Genomic DNA, 20,107 nt, shown 5'->3' with positions numbered 1-20,107 from the left:
GGAGGCTTCTAGAAGTTGGAGAAGGCAAGAGAATGGCTTCTCCTCTGGAGCCTCTAGAAGGGACACAATTCTGCCAACACTTGATCTCAGCCCAGTGAGACTCATCCCAGATGTCTACCTCCCGAAAGAAAATAAATTTATGTTAAGTCACCAAGTTCACAGAAAGTTATTAGAGCGGCTACGGGAAACTAATAGTGTTACTAACAGCATTTAGTGGCGGACACTAAACGAGTTCCCCAGAGAAACTAATTTAGATGACGGGACTGAGCGAGCCGTTGACACTTCCAAAGCTGCCAAGTCGCACAGCTGGTAAGTGGCAAAGGCAGGAGACTTGCACTGGCCTGTTTCCAGCCAGAGTCCTTGACCCCAGCTCTCTGGACCTGGATTTGTCATTAGTGGAAGCTGGAAAGCTCTCAACCTCCTGGGCCTCAGTCACCCATTTATAAACGAGGGGACTGAACCAGATTCCTTCCAGCCCAAACAGCTAAAGTTGCTACTCAGAATTATGTCATTAAGAGAATGTCAAAATCATGAAATGTCAAAATCATTCCACTTCGTTTGCCACGTTCTATTTGCTGGGATAGACGTGTGAACATGTATGATTTTGGGGAAAATATTAACAACCAGGGAGGAAACAAAATGACTTTTGTGGTCACTTGGTGGGGCCCTGAAAATTCCATTCACTGGGCACCCAATTCCCCAAGCCTTCCGGTTAATGCAGATTTCATGGTGAGACAACATGGCAAGAGCAAGCTCCAGAGTGATTTCACAAAAAAAGTTTTCCACAGAACTAAGAAGAAGTAAGAAGGAAATCAGAGATAAGGGCAGTGAGCCTGATCGTGTGGATCAGAAAGTCCTTCCCCTCCAAAGGAGAATGGAAGGACATTCAGGATGCTGCTGGGGACCACCACCCGTCCATGGCCCTAGCCATGCGCCCCACATTCCAGAATACCACTTTCAAATCTCAAAACAGCTCCTAAGACACGGTAGGTCAGTGTTTCCCAAAGACATGGCCCTGCCGCTAACAGCAGTAGAAAGCAGGAGGCAGCCTTCCAACAAGTGAATCAGCTTCATCATCTCTGTGTGCTCTCCCTCCGTGGATCACCCTGGGCTTGAGGGGAATAACTTAATGTGGAAAAAGTCCTACATCAAAATGGAGAAAGGAGAGGTAACCATTGAAACCCAGCCACAGTTAGGAAAACTTGCAGAATTAAACCGTTTCCTCCTGACAGCCAGCAGGCAGCCATAACCCACACCCCTCGCCTATGTGGCAGCCGCCGAAATGACCCTGGGGCAGACCCAAGCAAAGGAGACCCAGATTCCATGGCCAATGCCAAGCCACAGGGCTATGGAGAAGGGGCAGCTGGAGAAGACCGGGAAAATGAGGCAAAAAACACAGGATTCCAGAGTGAAATCAGACAGGCTGTATGAACATGTTATTTCTTTTGTGGTGAAGTACATAAGTCAAACGTAATTATAGCCAACTACATGCCTTGACGACCATGCGAGTCCTCTGAGAAAGCTCCCTTTCAAAGTAAACAGAAATGGGAGTTTGCACTTTTTTGCTTGCTCTTCCCTCCCCCCCCCCCCGCACATTCGACTAGCTTTTCCTTATCTATAATTCCCTAGACTCAAGTCATAATTTAAGGGGAAAAGAAATAACCACAGAGACTCCAAGGTCTCATGTCGCCTGGATGTGATCTTTAAGGAGAGTCTCGACATTACGCATTCCTCTGTCTTGTCACTGGTTGGCCCGTGTCGTCCTGTTGTAGTCCAAAGATTCTGAAGGATGCCCCGTCAAGCGAAACCGATGCGCTAAAAATGCGAGTGGTCTCTGCAAATCGAATTTTATGAAGCACCAAACACATCCAAAACAAAGTTCCCCAGCTGCTCCCCCAAACCTGTTCAACCTCTTCCAGCCCGTGTTATCACACCCCCATGCTTCTGGCTGCCCAAGCCGAGAATCGTAGAGACATTCTTGACTCCTCTCTCTCTCTCTCTCCCTTCCTTTAGGAGGGATGAGAAGAGGACAGAGGCGAAATCTTCCAGTTTATGAAAATGGGAATGCTAGAGAAATGTAAGCTTTAGTACTATGTAAATTCAGTAAATGATTCTGGGGTATCCGCCAACATGGCGGGCAGACACTACGGGCTTGCCATCCACTGAGGCGAGAGGCACACCTCGTCAGTTATAATACAGTGCCATGAGTTCATGATGGTCCGTAGAGTGTGCAGATGGAGGCTCGGGGAGAGGAACCTTGGGAAAAATAGGAGGTATGACTTGCACTGAATCTTTGACAACGGTAAAAGGTGATTAGGTATTTGTAACACGGGTGACCATGCATTCTAGGGTGGGAAGCACAATTTAAAAGGCTTATAGACGTGAACAAAGGAAGGGTTTGGGAAAATACAAAGATATCAACACTGGAACAGGAGTCCATGGGGTGAGTTAGTAAGAGTTGAAACCTGATGTAGCAAGTTTAGTAGATAGCAAAGTTGGTACAATTCACTGATTACTTTTAGATTTAGATTCTAGGAAGTTTCTCCTTATTCTCCATTCTTTTATCCCAATGTCAAGTACTTTTTAAAAATAATATTTAAATATGAGGTATAACTGACTCTATTAGATTTGGGTACGCAACATAATGATTCAATATTTGTATTTATACAAGAGATCGCCACAATAAATTTGAGAACATCTGTTCCCATACACTGTTACAATTTTTTTTTCTTGTGATGAGGACTATTAAGATCTACTTGCTCAGCAACTTTCAAACATGCAACGTAGTATTAACTTCAGTCACCATGCTATACATAACATGTCCGTGACTTATTTTCTAGAACTTTGTTTCCTTTTATGTCCTTCATGCACTGCAACATACAGATTCTTGAAAGAAGAAATACATCTCCATCCTGCTATTTCTAACATGCCTCTTCTTTTAAAGGAAGCATTCTGTGAGGTGATGATCACAAACATTTTCACTAGAATTCAAACGCTTCCCTGTAATTGCTATTTGGATTCAATCCCTCTCGGTGCCACTAAAATGAACATTTTGTGGAGCTTTTGCTACATGTGCAATAACCAAAGGCACAGTCTCCCCAGCAGCTGTGGAGGGGACCTCCCTTTCCATCTGTCCAAATAATGGGGACCCTTCAGTTGCCAACTCATTTTGCAAGGGAAGAGAGATCAGGTTTGATATGCCAAAGACAGAAAACCCGGGGCTGGGGGAGGAGGGAAGAAGAGACCGGGATCGAAGAGAGCCAACTCCAGACCTGGGACAAGGAAGCCACGGGGAGAGAGGAGCCTGGCATGACGCTGCTGCTGAGATAGGAGGAGGAAGAGCCTGGGTATCCGCTGAGGGGTCCCACAGCCCCTAGAGCTGCACCCTCACAATTAGCAGGGAAGAACCTTCCTTAGCCTCATGGTACAGATGGGGACACAAAAACCGAGGGAGGTTCAGCCGCTCGCCAGGGTTCTAGGGTGTGGCGGAATCGGGTTTTAAACCCAGGCCTACCTAACTCCAGAAGTTGTGTGTGTGTGTGTGTGTGTGTGTGTGTGTGTGTGTGTGTGTAAAAAACTCAAGACTGCCTAATTCAGCAGTTCTTATCCCTGAGTCAGCATCTGAATCACCTGAGCCCCTGCTCAAGCACTGACCACCCTATCCCCAAACCTTCTTGTTCTTTAGGGCTGGGATGAGACCTGAGCATTTGCATTTCTAACAAGTTCCAGGGGAAACTGACAATTGCATCCCTGGATCCAAAGACACTTGAGCATTCTTTCCTTTCCTTTTCTTTTTTCTTTCTTTCTTACCCTTTCTGTGTGTGTGTGTGTTTGTGCGCGCGCGTGTGCATGCACGCGTCTAACTATTATGTAAAACTGCCTTTCCAGGAGGCATAAAGTTTAGGGGAAAAAAAAAAAAAGGCAATGAGGGGATCAGGTTTGTAAGGGAAGCAATGAGAGGACAGTGAAGACTCAATAAACAACCACCACCCTTTTCCTGGGCTGCTGGAAATGGGTCTACACTGTCCAGACCAGGAGGATGAACGAGAGGTTTGCGTGTTTGGAAAACCCTTCTACATAGGGCCGGGGAGGAACTATCTGTGATTCTCGGAGGTATCGCCATGGTTGGTGACAAGCAGGTATTTTCCACCCCCGTAGGCTCTGGGGTGGCGAATTCCACCCTCGGGATCTACCGCCTTCACTGTCTTGCCTCATGGTTGTCTCAAACCTCTCCCTTAAGGGAATCTCCCCACCTGACCAGGCATTCCCATCCTGAACCTTCCTCATGTTCTCAGTCTGCAACAGCCACTTCCCCTTGCCCCGCTCCCCAAGAAAGACCATCGGACTGAGACACTGTCTCCCAAAAATAGGGTATGGTTCCAGGAAAAGATGAGTCGCTGCAGAGAGGCTGTGGGACACTGCACACTGTCGGACATGGAACAGGAACCCCACACATGTGCGTCAAATGTCTGATCCTGCAGGAATCACGGTCATTTTAAAAACTTCCTTGATAATTCCAAAGAAAATCAAACTTGTTACCCATTGTGCATTTGCTGCATAGTAAGCGCTTAGTAAATGTTTGACTAATGAATGCGTGAGCTTGTGAAACCTTCAGGAATGAAGTGAACAGGAGACAGAGTTCGACAAACTTCGTCAGTCAAGCGAATGTCTACTGACCTCTGCCAGATGCATCAACGTAACAGGCAATTAGAAACAGTTGTCAACGTATTAACATATACACGAAACGCCAGCATTTGCCAAAGTCAGTTCCGTGTTCCATGGAGGATACACCGAGAAAACTGTGGATGGTGCATCGGTCAACTTTCCTAACAGTGAGACGTTTAAGGAGCATTAGAGAAATACATGATCCCATATCAAAACCTGGGATTTGGTGGTTATTTCTTCAGGCTGGACTTACATATTTTTAAGAAACTGATTTATTAGAAAAGTGCCTAAGTGGCTCAGTGGGTTAAGCATCTGCCTTCAGCTCAGGTCATGATCCTGGGGCCTTGGGATCAAGTCATGCGTCTGCATCAGGCTCCCTTCTCAGTGGGGAGCCTGCTTCTCCCTCTCCCTCTGCTTCCCTGTTGCTGAGCACTCTCTCTCTCAAATAAATAATCTTAAAAAAAAAATACAGAGACACAGCACAGAGAATGAAGGTAATTATCAGTGACTCTTGATGTTAGTGAGTGAAGCTTGGGAAACACCTATTAATTGGAGAGAAGCAAGCTTAACATCAGCGTGACGGACAGGTTTAAAAGTTTTGAGGCTTTGGGCAAATGGAATATACATTCTCTGAGCTCCGCGTAGGACATGATCATTCCCCTTTCAAAAGGTCTTCACGAAGACTGAGAAGAAGTAAAATACGTCTCTGAGACGATGCCTTGTGTGGAACAGACGCTCATGTGGCAAGTGCTGGGGGGCGGTGGGAGGGGCGGGTTACCCACGGTGGGGCTGCTGGCGGCTGCAGGACACACGGACAAGGCGAGAGATGGAAAGGGGGAAGAAGAGACAGAGAGCAGGGAAAAGGAGCTATAAAACTTTGTCGTTTCCCGCTTTCCGGAGACCGAGGAACGCCACATTTCTTTCTGGAAGAAACACTTTAAACTGATTCCATTTTGTACTGATGCTGACGCCCTCCGTGATGGAGTTTTGGACCAACTGGTCTGACGCTTCTCCCACTTCTACGTCCTAGACCTTTCCTTTTCCCATCGATGTTTCTCACAATATTGAAGGGAAGACTGGACACACAAAAAGTTGCCTGTCAACAGTAGTTTTCATATTCCAGAAAGGTACAGGGATATATTTATTTCGAGGGGGTGACGCTTTTTCAACATATCACATCACAGCGGAATATGGACACAGCGATAATAGACAGAAGGTTGAGGAGAAGGTAAACATGATTGTACCCAGATTTACTGCTTGTGATGAAACCCTCATCTCGCCAGGAGGGATTTTCTCCCAGGGATGCAGTCAAATGGTATTTAAACCAGGCACGATCTATGCAGGATAAGCCTGGATAATTCACTGACAGTAAAACTGCCACTTAATTATCATGCCAAACAACTGACATCTTAGAGATAACCCAGACTCTAACCCTCGGCCTCTGCAAACCAAATGTTTACATTTCTGTTAGGGACACAGACTCGCTGCAGAATCTTAATGTGAGTTTGCAATCACACGCAAACATACCTTCACAAACCCGAGGCCGCATAACTTGGCTTTTGCTCCAAACTGCCACTTGCACTGTGTGTCGGCGTCATAAATCTGTCCTGGTAGTTTGTCCGGATATTTATACTGTCCTGTTTGCTTGGGCTCATCCACCAGACATCCAGCCTGAGGTGTGCTGCCGTGAAAACACAGCCGTGTTAATTCCTGTGTTTATCTGTGATCCTTCCATGTAAAACGATGTCTCTGAATTCACTCAGGCAAAGGAAAATACAGCATGGCAAAAGATATAGATAATACTGAAAGTTAAAATGGATTTTTATTTATTTATTTATTTTTTGCAGAGAGTGAGTCCCTTCCTGTCTAAGAAGATAGAATTTACACAGCTATGGAACGTTTCACCTGGCACTGGAAGTTATGGCTACCCAAGTGGTTTGGTTTGGCCAACTAGATGGGAAAGGTCACTGTATTTGAAAACTCTCCCAATAATCGCATTCAACAATATTCAACAGATTTTTATTGGGGTGCCTACCGGGTGCTGAGTACCAGGCCAAGCACTAAGGGTACAAAATAAACTAGGCAGAGCTGGTGCCTGTCTTCATGGAGTTGAAGGTTGGGCTGCATCTTTTATAAGTAATGGGGCCGAGGTCAAAAATGTAATTTACCTCAGTCTTGACAAGCCAAAGATAAGTTGGGTTTTCGAAAGCATCAGGAGAAAGGATGCACTGGGGCAACAAGCCCCAATTAATTCCCCAAAGTGTACTAAACTGGGATGTATTAGAAAAAACAAAAGTCAGTCTGGATGGTGGATATTGTTAAAAAGCACCTTCCCTCCATTTAACTTGAAGAGTTAAACTATGATATCAATGAGAGTTAAAATAGCACGGTGGTTAAGTATGATTGTGGAGGCAGACAGATGAGAATCCGAGTCAACCATGAGACCAAGATCAACTAACTCTAAATACTTCATTATGGATAGTGATTTCCATTAAGAGTTTAACAGATCTGGCATGAAAATGCAATATACCAACCCAGCATAGTAAGCATTCAAAGTCAACTGGTACCATCATCCCTGAACGTTTAATTGTATATTAATGACGGGAATTCAATCTGTACTAAGTTGACCTTGATTTATAATATCTGTTGATTCTATTCTCACATGAGATAGAAAAAATACTTTTAAAGCTCAAATCATAAATTTAAAACTAATGAAGACAATCTTCTATTTGATAAAACTTATAATTAGCAAAAGGTTTGTCAATTTTTTACTATTCTTTGGATACTGTTTGGTCAGACATCTTTAATCAGCTTTGCCTGTATTACTAATTCTAGGAACATTCACAAATAGTATGCAATACTTCAGTTAAAAAAAACTATCAAAATTATCAATTCCCAAAAATATTTGTTTGTTTTCCTAACATTTGGTCAAAGGGAAATGGTTTTAGAACTTCTCGTTTTTGTGAGTCAACATAGCATGATAAGATAGATAATAAAAATTAGGAGTGCTATTATAATTATAATGGTCAAATACATATTGTTGTTAAATAAAGTTAGAGGAAACTTCAAAGAGTTCCAACTTTAGGTTCATCATTTAATATGAATCACACAGTGCTACCTTTCTAGTTCCCATTTTACAAATGCTATGTAGGAGTTTTGAGTTATCAAATGGATTTCATATATTTATCTTCCTCTTTGGATGTCTTCTAGACCTACAGCTAGCTCATGGCCATTTTAAACAAAATTAGCTAAGCAAGATTATAAATATGCACACCATTTTAGCATTTTTAATACTCTTATGACCAAACTGGATGATCAGATTAAAATAGTGAGTCACAGTTAAATGTTAGCAGCCTCTGGAGGTCATAAACAGGAGATAGTTATAGGCGTAGATCTTGGAGTCATAGCAAACCTAAGTGTGAATCTCATGTCTATATTTTACTGGCTGTAGGATGTTAAGCAACACAATTAACTTCCCTATGACTCAGTTTCCTCAAGCAGAGACAAAGAATCATAATAGGAATTCCATGAAGATTGAATGAGGCAACAAGTGCAGAGCATTTAGCATGGTATTAGACCTTCAATGTATTTATTCAATAGCAATAGTGATGCCAATATCATTAGCATTAGCATCATCACCACCATCATCACCTTGACCACCTTCATCACCACCATCACCATCTCCACCATCAAATCTCCACCACCACCACCAGCACCATCATCACCATCACCACCATCACCACCATCCTCACTAGCACCAGCCCCATCGTCGTCATCATCATCACTGTCACTAACACCGCCGTCATCATCAAACCACCGAGTATTTTAAACCTTTGCTGAGCACTGTTTATTGTCACCACCCTGGGAATACCTCTGCTTTATTTTGTCTTACCTAAGGAATTTCTTGAGATACTGCCGGCTGCACGAAGACCAGGAAAACACCCCATTGTTTCCTGTCAGTGTGGGAGACATGATATTGCCTTCAGCCTTTCTGCAGGGATTGCCTTCCCCATCGTGAATCATGCCAAAACTGCAGCAGAAAGAAGAAAGCATCGTTCTGTGAGCCCATTTTCCAGATTATAATCAAAGGAAAGAAGATGCATTGGCAATCACTGAACCCCAGTGAGAGACAGAGTTATCAAAGTTGTAAGGAAAAAGAAAGACAAAATGAGTTACTATATACAATTGACCTTTGAACACCATAGGGGTTAAGGGTACTGACCCTCCCCACCTGCAGTTGAAAATTCAAGTCTAATTTTTATCTCCCCCAAAGCTTACCTACTAATAACCTACTGCTGACTGGAAGCCTTACTAATAACTTAATTACCACATATGTTGTATGTTACATGCATTATATACTATATTCTTACAATCAAGTGAGCTAGGGAAAAAATGTTATTAAGAAAATTATAAGGAAAATACACTTAAAATACTATATGGCATTTATTGAAAAAAAAATTTACATGTAAGTGGACCTGTACAGAGTTCAAAACAATGTTGTTTAAGAGTCAACTAGAGGGGGGCCTGGGTGGCTCAGTAGGTAAAGGGACCGATTCTCAGTTTCAGCTCAAGTCATGATCTCAGGGTCGTGAGATCGAGCCCTGTGTGGGACTCTGCCCCCATTGTGGAGTCTTAGATTCTCGCCCTCCCTCTCTTCAGTCCCTTCCCATTGTTTGCATGCTCCTCTCGCTCTAAAACAAATTAAAAAAAAAAAAAAGAAAGAAAAAAGAAAAAACCTTTTTAAGGAAAAAAAAGGCAACTGCCGTATTGTAAAATTCATGTAGAAAATAGTCAAGAATGCTATGGGTTTTATTCCATTATGTCTTGCCCACAAAATCAGAGAATGGTATATCTGCTAAATATTTTAAGGATGAGAAACTTTTGGTCAAGATATCTATGCTACTTTAAAATGATGGGATAGTCCAATTCTTTCAAGTACCACATTTTTTTTTTCTTGCCACCAACTGTAACGGTGATACTGAAGTTCAGGGTCAGCAGGTGATAGGTACAGAAACAAATTTAAGCAGACATGTTTGACATTCATACTTCTTTCCTGCTCTGTACAAAGGGGCCTTGTGCATGACAGGCATTTTTGTACCACTGTTCACAATAAAAAAGTTTCATTCATACCTTGCTAAGAAAGTGGCTGTGTACATATGCCGGATTCAAATTTCCAGAAGATAATATGCCCATGAGAGACATAAGCACCGAAATACTCAAATATAAACTATAGTTGTAGAGGAGATGATTTTGCTTTTAAGTCAGAAATCAATCAGATGCTCTGAATATGAGCATTCGAGATAAGTGTTGAACACAGGACACACACACCAATATTCAACTCTATCCAAACAGCTTGTCTTTCGAAGCAGCCGTTTTGTAAAGCAGCGGGCTCATTCCAATGTGGCCACTACCATTCAAGGCGTGTTTGAAAAGCCTCTACAGAACGGTGTCAGCACCATATTTCATGCCTTATCCATTTAGCTCACTGCTCTCAAGTTTCTCATCCCTCGTTTCGAACTCCATTCTCACAAGAGAAAGATTTACTAACACCAGAGAAAAGACTACTATGAACCCGCCATGACACCAACTCCAAGAATATCCAGTGTGTGCACTGAAAGCCTTTGAACAATGAACACGCCATTATGTTCTGTGAATTTACATGTCTGCCTAGAGGTACTGTACCAAAAGGATCTTCACTGTAACAGAGCCTGGAAGACATTCCTAAAAGACAAGGGGGTCCATTAGATGATCCACAATCCATCTGTGCCCACCATGTAATTCTGTGCTGCAGGGAAACACTGTTCTTCAAAAAAAGCAACATCCCTGATGGCCGGCCTTTACTGAGGGAGCTCTCCTTTGAGTCAGGCAGGATTCCAAGCTTGACCCAAGATTCAGCCTATCTATTCAGACTAGACCAACAATGATCACTAGGGAGATGCCAGTGAATCACCCAGCCGGTTTTCGTATCAAGTGGTGAAGCGAGGGCTCACTCACTTGTGCCCTGACTCATGAGCGATGGTGAAGGCCAGGCCAAGCCCCGTGTCCTCATTGATGGTACAGCTTCGGTACTTACTGCACATTCCACTGATGGGGGCAAACCCTATGGAGAGAGCATGTTCAAGTGTTAGTCCCAAGGGCACACGTACAGATACCTGTTCATTTCTTTTTTTTTTTTAATATTTTATTTATTGATTTTACAGAGAGAGAGAGAGAGAGATCACAAGTAGGCAGAGAGGCAGGCAGAGAGAGGGAGGAAGCAGGCTCCCTGCTGAGCAGAGAGCCCCATGTGGGGCTCGATCCCAGGACCCTGAGACCACGACCGGAACCGAAGGCAGAGGCTTAACCCACTGAGCCACCCAGGCGCCCCTACCTGTTCATTTCTTATGGCTTCAAAATGTTCTGCACAGTTCTAGTTTCACTGATTAACATGATTAATTTCAGGTTAATTGATTCAGGTACTTAATTTTTTTTTTTTTTCAGAAAAGCACTAAAGGTATAGAGTTATCTGGTTATCTGTCTCATCCAGCTAAATGCAGAAATTAACATTTTCTTGCGTTTTAAAACATATTGTCATCGGGGTGCCTGGGTGGCTCAGTGGGTTGAAGCATCTGCCTTCAGCTCAGATCATGATCCCAGGATCCTGGGATCGAGTCCGCATTGGGCTCTCTGCTTGGTGGAGAGCCTGCTTTCTCCTCTCTCTCTGCCTCTCTGCCTACTTGTGATCTCTGTCTGTCAAATAAATAAATTTAAAAAACAAAACAAAACATATTGTCATCAACAGATCCTCCTCACAACCCTGTGTAATCATTACAAGTGTTGTATTTTCCATTTTCCATACAGAATAGGAAGCTGTATGACAGTTATATATGCCTTATTGGAGTTAAACCAATGCAAAATGTACACTAAACAACACTATTGGCGTTAAAGCTCAAGGTATATTTTCTAAGAGAACATACATCCTGGTCTTTTTCTGAAGCAGACAACATGAAAATGCCTCAACAATGTGAACAGAGTAAATGCATTCTTCTCCTATTTACTAGACCGTGACGAATGCTTCTGTTTTCATAAACTACCTCCTTCTAAGTGCAGCTATAAAATCATTCTAACCAGTGTTTGATTCTATCTTGTGTGTTAAATGTCTTTCTTCCCAGTTTTCGGTCTTCATATGCAGAATGAGAGTATGTGTCCAGTGTGTACGAAATACACACACTTGTGGATGGACCGTGCCCACCTTGCTGCTATAAGGTCAACTAGATGGTCTGAGAAACATAATGTATAAGCATATATGACCAATGGCACCATCGCCACCACCACCACCATCATCAACACTGATCTAAATGATCATTAACTCATCAAAAAAAATTGTTGGGTTCCTACTGTATGCAATGGAATATACCAGAAAAAAACAGTTTAGACATAGAAGACACAGTCCTTACTCACTATCTTTTGCAAATATAGAATAGCTGGGTCCTTTAAAGGTCAAGTAACTTTCTAAAGGATGCACCGCTATACTACCCAAGGGCACAGTTACGCAGCATGGAGATATTCTGAATTCTTCAGTCAAATTCTCTTCAGCTGCCCAGTTGTGCTGATGGAATAAACCACAACTTGTCTAGTTAAACAATTTACCTCAATGATCATCAATAGAGTTAATAAGGAAAAATACACAATGAAAATGAGCTCACCATTCCACCCCAACTTCAGTTAAATAGACCAGTATTCAGGGCACAGTGAAGACTTTACTCCGCCATTTAAATATTAGGTCTTCTTATGAAGGATTCTTAGGGCCACCCGCCCGGTGGACAGTTTCCACACCGTGCTTCAACAGGTGCAAGGGAAGCATCCACTCATGTCTTACCTAGAGTGTCACATGGTTCATTCTTCCAGGAACAAATGTCAAATCCCGTGAGCAGGATGGCATGGTCATGCCTCTTGCCATTCTTTCCAGTGAGGGCGGACTGCCACTGACAAAAACTGTTCAGAGACTGGTCCGCATGATGGTTGATAAGTAATCCTCCCTATGGGAAACCCACACAAATCAGAGTGTGAATTTGTGAGAGGTGAGAACCGTGAATCATTCCACTTGTACAGGCAAATACAGAAAACATCATGTTTCTAGGGAGAAAGGTCAGTAGAGAAAAACACTTGAGCTAAGGTTGGAGAGGACTGATTAAAAAAATAATAATAATAACACCCTAAAACTATTTCAGGTAAATGCTCACAATACTTAAAGTAACTAAGGGTTTTAGTAGTATACTTTATAACTAGTTCTTTTTCTATAAAAAAAATAGTAACCTGATATCAGTTAGGAATATCTGTGTTCATCTCATGCTGGTATCACCCTTATAAAACTGTTATAGCTTTTAGAACCTGATTGTAAGTAAGTGGTGAAAAAGTGCAATGTCTTCTTCAACACAGCATGAGGAAGGTACTGACCACAACTTACCTACCCCTGTGTCAGAATTTCCAGCAAAGGCCTTGGCACATCACAGACTAAAATCAATCCATCCATCAATCAATAAAATGAAAACTCAGTGAGTGGATGTAGAAACAAATAATTATAAGACTCTGAGGGGTAAGATAGGACCTCGCTTTGAGATAATTATTTACCAAATCTTTGCTTAAAACTATTGACTTGGGTCAAGTTGGGGGTTTTTAGACTAGGTCTTTAATTATCCATAAATTAGGATGCCTCCGGCTTCAGTGTCCCTGGGCAAAGTATAAGTGGTAGGTTATAGACAAAATTGCCTCCCAATGACACAACCCTCCTTTCTACCTTCCTAAAATTCCAGGAACAATTTGACAGGTTAACCTCTGTAGCTCTACACACCTGGACAATGAGATTAATTTCTGTCTCAGACTCCTCGCTTTGTACCGTAATTACTGGGGTAACAGATGAAGAGGAGAAGCCACAGCGGGACTTAAAAAACTTGGTAATCTCTACCTCAGAAAAATACAGTTTCGGTACCAAAACACTACAAAGCAGTGAGTGCCATGCAATTAACACTTTATTATATGTTCTGGTTAAATGATTTACTCCCTGTGTCCTGCACCTCAAGGTAATCAATTCAAGGGCAGTTAAATAGTCTTTACTTAGTCCCTGTAGTACCTAAGATGGTGGTGGGGGGACAGCAGGTTAACTACAAGAGTTTTCTGATGACTTCTTTTCAGTAGGTTTTCAAAATATCTTTTTGCATCTACCTGAAATTACCCAGCATATCCGATGTACAAAATGCAACCAACCCTTAAATCTATTATCAAATGCACCCTCCCTGTGAAGCCTACATAATATTTGTATTTTTATATATAATGTAGTATTTATATTATATATGCATATTTAATGTTTATGCCATTGTATACACATATTATATATAATTATATATATATACACACACATATATGTATATATATAACTATTTTGTGATGTTTTACTTATTTGAATACACAACCCTATTAGGTTTACTTTCTTTGAGGATAGGGTCAGCCTGTTTTCAAGCTGGAATTTCTAATGACTAGTTCATGGACAGGTACACAGGAGGTATTCAGTAAGTAGAGCCCAAATGGCAAAATGAATTCAGAAGTAAGTGAAGTCTGGCACGTACAGGCTCTTGTTCCAGAAGAATGAGGCTCACCACCACAATGTTTATGTCACTTCCAATGGTTCCATCTTTAAATAGGCTAGAAACCTGTTGGAACAATTGAAATCAAACAAAAAATGAAGAAAATCTAGAAATTTCCAAAACTCTCTGTGTGATTCAGATTTTTAAGTACGCACGCTTCAAATCTACAAAATTAAATATATGTATATGTACGTATGAAGCAATTTCCTCAAAACTCAATTTTTTTTTTCCAGTAAAATTATGTGGCTCCATCTGCTATTCAATCCACACGAGGATATTCCATGATTTGGGCTGTTCTGGAGAACCAGAGCACTGGAGTCTAATAAACTCCCTTACCATGTTCATGACCGTGAGAATGTACGTGGTCACGTTTGCCTTGCCGTGCTTTTCCACCATTTTCTTGTCTGCTACCACAAGGGTTTCCACATTTAGGCCCTTTTGTGATCTTCCAGCTGATCTTCTGGGTCTCCCTGTGCTCCCATATTCATCAAACCTGAGATAGGTGTCCTCCGTGGGAGGCTTAGGGGCATCTACAATGAACATAAGAGCATTTGGAGAGGATTAACAGTGGAGAACATCTGGATGAGATAAAAGAAATCTAAACAGGGCAGGAGAGAGTCTGTAATCAACACTTGACTGATGTACTGATAAATGGTGACTTCGGTGCTTGTCCTGGGTGCTTTGCACCTAGTTTGTGGTCAAGAAAGATTCAGTCAAAGAGGCTGGTGGATGGATAGACTCAACAACTCAAAAATACTCTACCAGGTAAAACACACACACATACACACACTACAAATCTAGTTGGTACAGCAGGTCGACAAAAATTAATTTTGTAATAGCCTTTAAAAATGGAACATGCTCATTTTTATTCTAAACACTGCAGAAATAGACATTATCCTTTGCATCTGAATTCATGATAACATTTCATATATTATTTCCAAAATGAAACTTAGAAATACACGTCCTACAGAATACTGTCCATGTCTAATATCCTTGTTTCATCAACAGAAACTTGAATATAGCACAAAGTAAGTGCTGAATAAGGACTCTTTGACCTAATATTGAGTTAGTTTTGAGGAAAAGAGCACAGTCAGGGGTGATATTTAAAATGATAGTAAGTATTTCCTAGCAGGTAAAGTGTAGGCACCACCTTAACAGAGTGGATATTGGCCATGGTCTTTCAGAAGAGACCCGGAAGTCTCCAGATGTTGGGCCAGGCACGATCCCTTCAGTTAATAGGAAGGGACAAGTCCAAGGTTTGCTGGGAGGGAATGGGACACTGTAGTACTAGCACAGAGTTATTTTAATACTTCAACAACTAGTACAGTCCTCAGAGTAAAGTCATCATAACTCTCCAGAAAGTGAAATTAAAAGATCAAATTATGTAGAGTTAGCTAAAAAGCCTCAAGGTGGCCACTTTGATAAGTGACCCTGAGTCTCAGTTTATCAAGGAAAAGAGCATTAACGCCCACAATACCAATCACAGGGCTGCTCTAAAGATGAGCTTTGATATCTATCAAATACATATCATTGTCACTATGGGGAGCACCATTATAATTACTACTATGATCATAAATCCATGTCAAACAGATGTTCCTTAAAGATGATATTTCTGTTAATACCCCAAACCCCAAAGAGCAATTAAAATGGTAGACACATGGTATTTCATTATTGCTCAGGGATACCAGTTCCCATTCTCTTTGGGTAGAACTACCATCTGGCTCCTCTAACTCACACTCACCTGCCATTCGTGGTTACTGAGCCTTTGAAATGTGTCTGGTGCCACTGGAGAAACCAAAGTTTTAATTTTAAGTTTAATTAATTTCAATTTAAATTAAGCAAGCAATATTTGGTACGGTCATTGAAAAATAAGTTTGGAACTATCGGACTATGCAAAGCTACTTTTCCAACCTTAAATTTTACGAACTTGAAATACAGATTAAGTATTTCTGAAGAGAATTTGTTGTCTACATTGAAATTGTGCTCTGTCCAAAAATGACCGGAATTCCAAAATTTAATATAAAATACTTGATTCATAATTTGGTATATTCAACATTGCATGTTGAGAAGATAGTCTATACTATATCAGGTAAATAATTATTTATTAATTAATAAATATTATTAAAATTAATTTACTTATCTTTAATTTTAAAAAATGTGGCCATTAGAACATTTAAGACTACTTGTGGGGCTGACACTGTATTTCTGTTAGATGCTGCTGATCTACAAAGTGCAGAATGCTGTGCCTGGGTCACAAACCATGGCCAATGGGCCCTCCCTGTATCTCACTGCTACATCCACATAGGTGTTGATGTTCTCATTTCCTGTGAAGTTATCCTGTAAGAGCTCAAAAGGAATAAACATCCAACCACACCTGAGGATTCACCTCTGATTTCCTTCATCACTGGAAGACTGGGTACCTTTCTCAGGAGCACAGAAACCAAGATAATATGGCGACCCATGACTAAAACAAACAAAAGCATATCAAAATCTTTCCTAGTTTAACCTAGAAAAATTGGGAACTGATCACCTAGGTTTGCCTGACAGGGGTGAATCTTGGCCCATCTCCAAGACAAATTTCAAGGGGTGCTTAAGGTCGCCCCATTTTAACCTACAAAGTCAGCACATCTGACTACACTCAAGAGAGCCTATCGAGGGCCCAAATAAGAACAGAATAAGAAAAAGTTTCCTTACATACATTTCTTGCGTCGTCCACAAAAATGCTGCTTTTGCAACCTTGGGTGGTGATGCTCTCTTTCTTGACTCCGAGATGTGAGGGGAGTGTGCGCTGGGGAGTGACCAGGATGATGCCCGTTGGAGCCCGGGTAGCTATGGCAATGCTGGACCTTCTCCTCAGCCATCCTTTTGTACAGTACGTGAGGATGGTGTCCCGTGGGTGCGCTGTAGTTATGCTCCTGGGCCAGCAGCTGAGGTAACGGTGAAATGAAGAATTCGTTTTTTCGTGTCCTTATCAGACCTGACTAAAGAGCCAAACACAAGAAAATATGAATGATTCCAGGCATCCCCTTTGTATGTGGTGATTTTCAACAACTGTCTATCCACTACTTCCTATGTGCCGGCACTGTGCTAAGTAATTGATGAGTATTATCTATTTCATATGTACCATTAGCAGTTATAATGTTTTTATCCCCATTTTACAGAGGACAAAACTGAGGCAAAGGTAGTCAGTAGAAAAGCTAGCAATGGCATTGTAGAGAAGGAAAAAATAATTTTCCCTTTACCCTTCTAGGTTCTTGGCTCTGACCCCACGGATTGGAGAAAAACAGACTTTTAATAACATATATACCTTCCATACACACGGAACTTACCCAGAAAAACTGAGTAACTCCCCCAAAGGGCCCAAGACACCACTTTACAACTACTGTCTCCAGCTAAAGGTATAAGAAGATACTGAGGGGGTGATGGGGGTGGGGGAAGGGCAGTCATGCAAGGTTACCCGGAAAAGCACAGACAAAAGAGATACGGTTGATACAGAGATTTAAGTCCTGGCTTTCTACACGGACAAGTTGCTAAAGATTTGGCCACCGTCCTGTTCCTGGCACAGAGAAGAAGGTACTCCCATGAATAGAGATTTCCCTTGTGAATGTAAAATGGTAACTTCTACTCAGTTTTCTGAGCTTTCCTCATGTCTGCTGTTTCTTAAAAACAATCAGCTTAGAATAATCCTGATGCTAAAGAGGCAGGCTTCGGGATACCCGGAAAGCTTGACCCTCAGAGGCAGTGGACTCAGCTACTGTTCCAGACTCTTCACTACTAATCTTGATGTTCAGGGATTCTTGCGCCTGAGGGAGGAGCCACATGACATCCTGGAGCCTCTGCATCTAGGACGCAGGGGACATAGCGGCAAACACAGGGCCAAGGGGGCAGTTTCATGGCATCCTGGCCCTCGAGGGACCCCCTGCATGGGCGGGAGAAACGCCGCCATTCCACCCTGGTTCCACAAGGGCTAAATAACAGGGCAAGCCTGGGGGGGAGCCGGGGGCGAGCGGTTACGGTCAACTCAGCATAGGGGCCTGGGGCTGCGTTCTCGAGAGACAGAGCTGCTAAATGGGGAAGGAGGAGTGAATGCGGACTTGGACCCCCTCCGCTCGGACGTCAATCTGTACCTTCTCCCTGGTCACGTTCTTCTTGCCAGCTTATCTCTTCACTCGGGCAAAAGACCCAGTGGGCAACGCATCCCCTGACGGGGACTGAAACTACCTCCTCGAGCAACAGTGACTGCCCTGAGCCAGCCAGACCCCACGTGACTGACCCTGAGACCACGACGGACCTGACCTTCAGCGCCCACTGCACATACCCGCTCACCGTCGCTCCACACTTCCCTGACATGAACTTGGCAGGACTTCCGGCACTGTGGAGGCCGCCTTGGAGACGTGAGTCCGCTGTCCTCCCGGTGCTGGCCTCCCTGAAACGAACCCCTTTCTTGTCTCCCCCTCACCCATCTCTCTGCCTTCGGATTCTGTCAGCGGCAGGTGGCCGGACCTGGTCTGTTTCGGGACCCCCAGAGCCCGGCGCTCTCTGCACCCCTGCGCCCCAGCTGTAAAATGGACTCGGCAAGCCCATCCAACCACAATTTCGCTTTCCAAGTTCATGGCACAAAGTGTGGATCCTGGTACCTGCTATTTCAGCCGCAACACACCCCTGCCTTCCCGTCCACACCTCTGCCCTCTGTCTTCCTGCATTTGGTTCAGAAGGTCCTGGACATCTGGGCCCGGGGGCGGCACGTCTGGTCTGCTGGCCTTGCGGCTTCAGCCCATCCAGGAGCTCGTTAGGGATGCAGACGCGGGTCTCGCCCCAAGCCTGCGCCACCACAGTCTGCGTTTTATTTAGGTCCCCATGGGATCTGTGTGTCTGTGAATGTCGGAGAAGCCCTGATAGAGGCCGGCAACTTCACCGAACATCAGAAAGCCACGGGGAAACGGAATGCACACACGGGCGCCCTCACTCCCGGGCAGGATCCCGCCCCACCAGAAACCAGATCTCTGTCCTTGGGACTCACGCATGAGACCCTTGGTTCTGAACTGCTCCGATGACCACCGCCTTGCACAAAGGGCTTCGCTGGCCAGTCTTCTAGGCCTTCCCTTCTTCATGAGCAAAATGGGGAGACTCGTCCCTCGTTTTTGACTACCTTACAAGGGGAGACAATAACCACTGAAGAAGCCTTTTACCCACACTCAGCTACAGCAATCGAGGCGGCTAGGGAGGGGGAGTGACTGAATCAACCCTCGCTGAATGCTGGGGAAGGGCCAGGCACAGCGCTGGGCGGCAGGAGATACACAAACCGCATGTGGTTTGTTAGGGAGCAGACAACTAAAAATTCAAAGGTGGTACCAAATGCTAAGGGGGCATCATGGCGAGCGCAGATCACTATGGGAATACAGGGGCTCTGGCACCTAGCCGCCCCTCCAACTCCCCACAGGGTGGAGGGCTCTGCGCCCAGGCCTAATTTGGGCTCTCTGATACAGTTCAGCTTCTCGTTCTCAAAAGCAGCCCCAGAACTCGTGGTTTGGTGCCGATCTCCCTCCCCCTTCATTGGGGTGCTGCCTTCTGACCGCCTGCCAGACTGACTTCAGCACTGACCTATTATCTAGAATCGGGACACAGGCAGATGCTTTCCTTGGCTCCGCGAACGCACACCGAGCACCTAATTAGCAGCCCTGTGCCAGGTGTTGGCATAGAGAACAGAGGCACATGGCAAGTCAAGGGAACCGATCACGTTCATGTTCTCATGCAGATTCCGGAAGAAGATAAATCGATTGGCAAGATCCAAATTCAGCTGAGTAAAATCCCACAATGTCGGA

The 20,107-nt window shown here is 43.4% G+C and overlaps 1 protein-coding gene across 1 annotated transcript in view; it reads right to left on the bottom strand.

The window, feature by feature from the left end:
- Nucleotides 1-20,107, bottom strand: part of ADAMTS18 (ADAM metallopeptidase with thrombospondin type 1 motif 18) — a 138,598-nt gene that overhangs the window by 59,223 nt on the left and 59,268 nt on the right. Inside the window, exons 4-10 of the mRNA XM_059152999.1 lie at nt 16,984-17,266; nt 14,622-14,815; nt 14,268-14,351; nt 12,524-12,683; nt 10,660-10,765; nt 8,558-8,695; nt 6,193-6,346 (exon numbers count right to left, since the gene is read on the bottom strand). Of these exons, the coding sequence (XP_059008982.1) occupies nt 6,193-6,346; nt 8,558-8,695; nt 10,660-10,765; nt 12,524-12,683; nt 14,268-14,351; nt 14,622-14,815; nt 16,984-17,266 (1,119 nt within the window). The remainder of the gene's footprint in view (nt 1-6,192; nt 6,347-8,557; nt 8,696-10,659; nt 10,766-12,523; nt 12,684-14,267; nt 14,352-14,621; nt 14,816-16,983; nt 17,267-20,107) is intronic.

The sequence above is a fragment of the Mustela lutreola genome, chromosome 16 (assembly GCF_030435805.1).
Source record: "Mustela lutreola isolate mMusLut2 chromosome 16, mMusLut2.pri, whole genome shotgun sequence".
NCBI classification, from domain to species: Eukaryota; Metazoa; Chordata; class Mammalia; order Carnivora; family Mustelidae; genus Mustela; species Mustela lutreola.
This window is presented reverse-complemented; position numbering and strand designations above follow the sequence as displayed.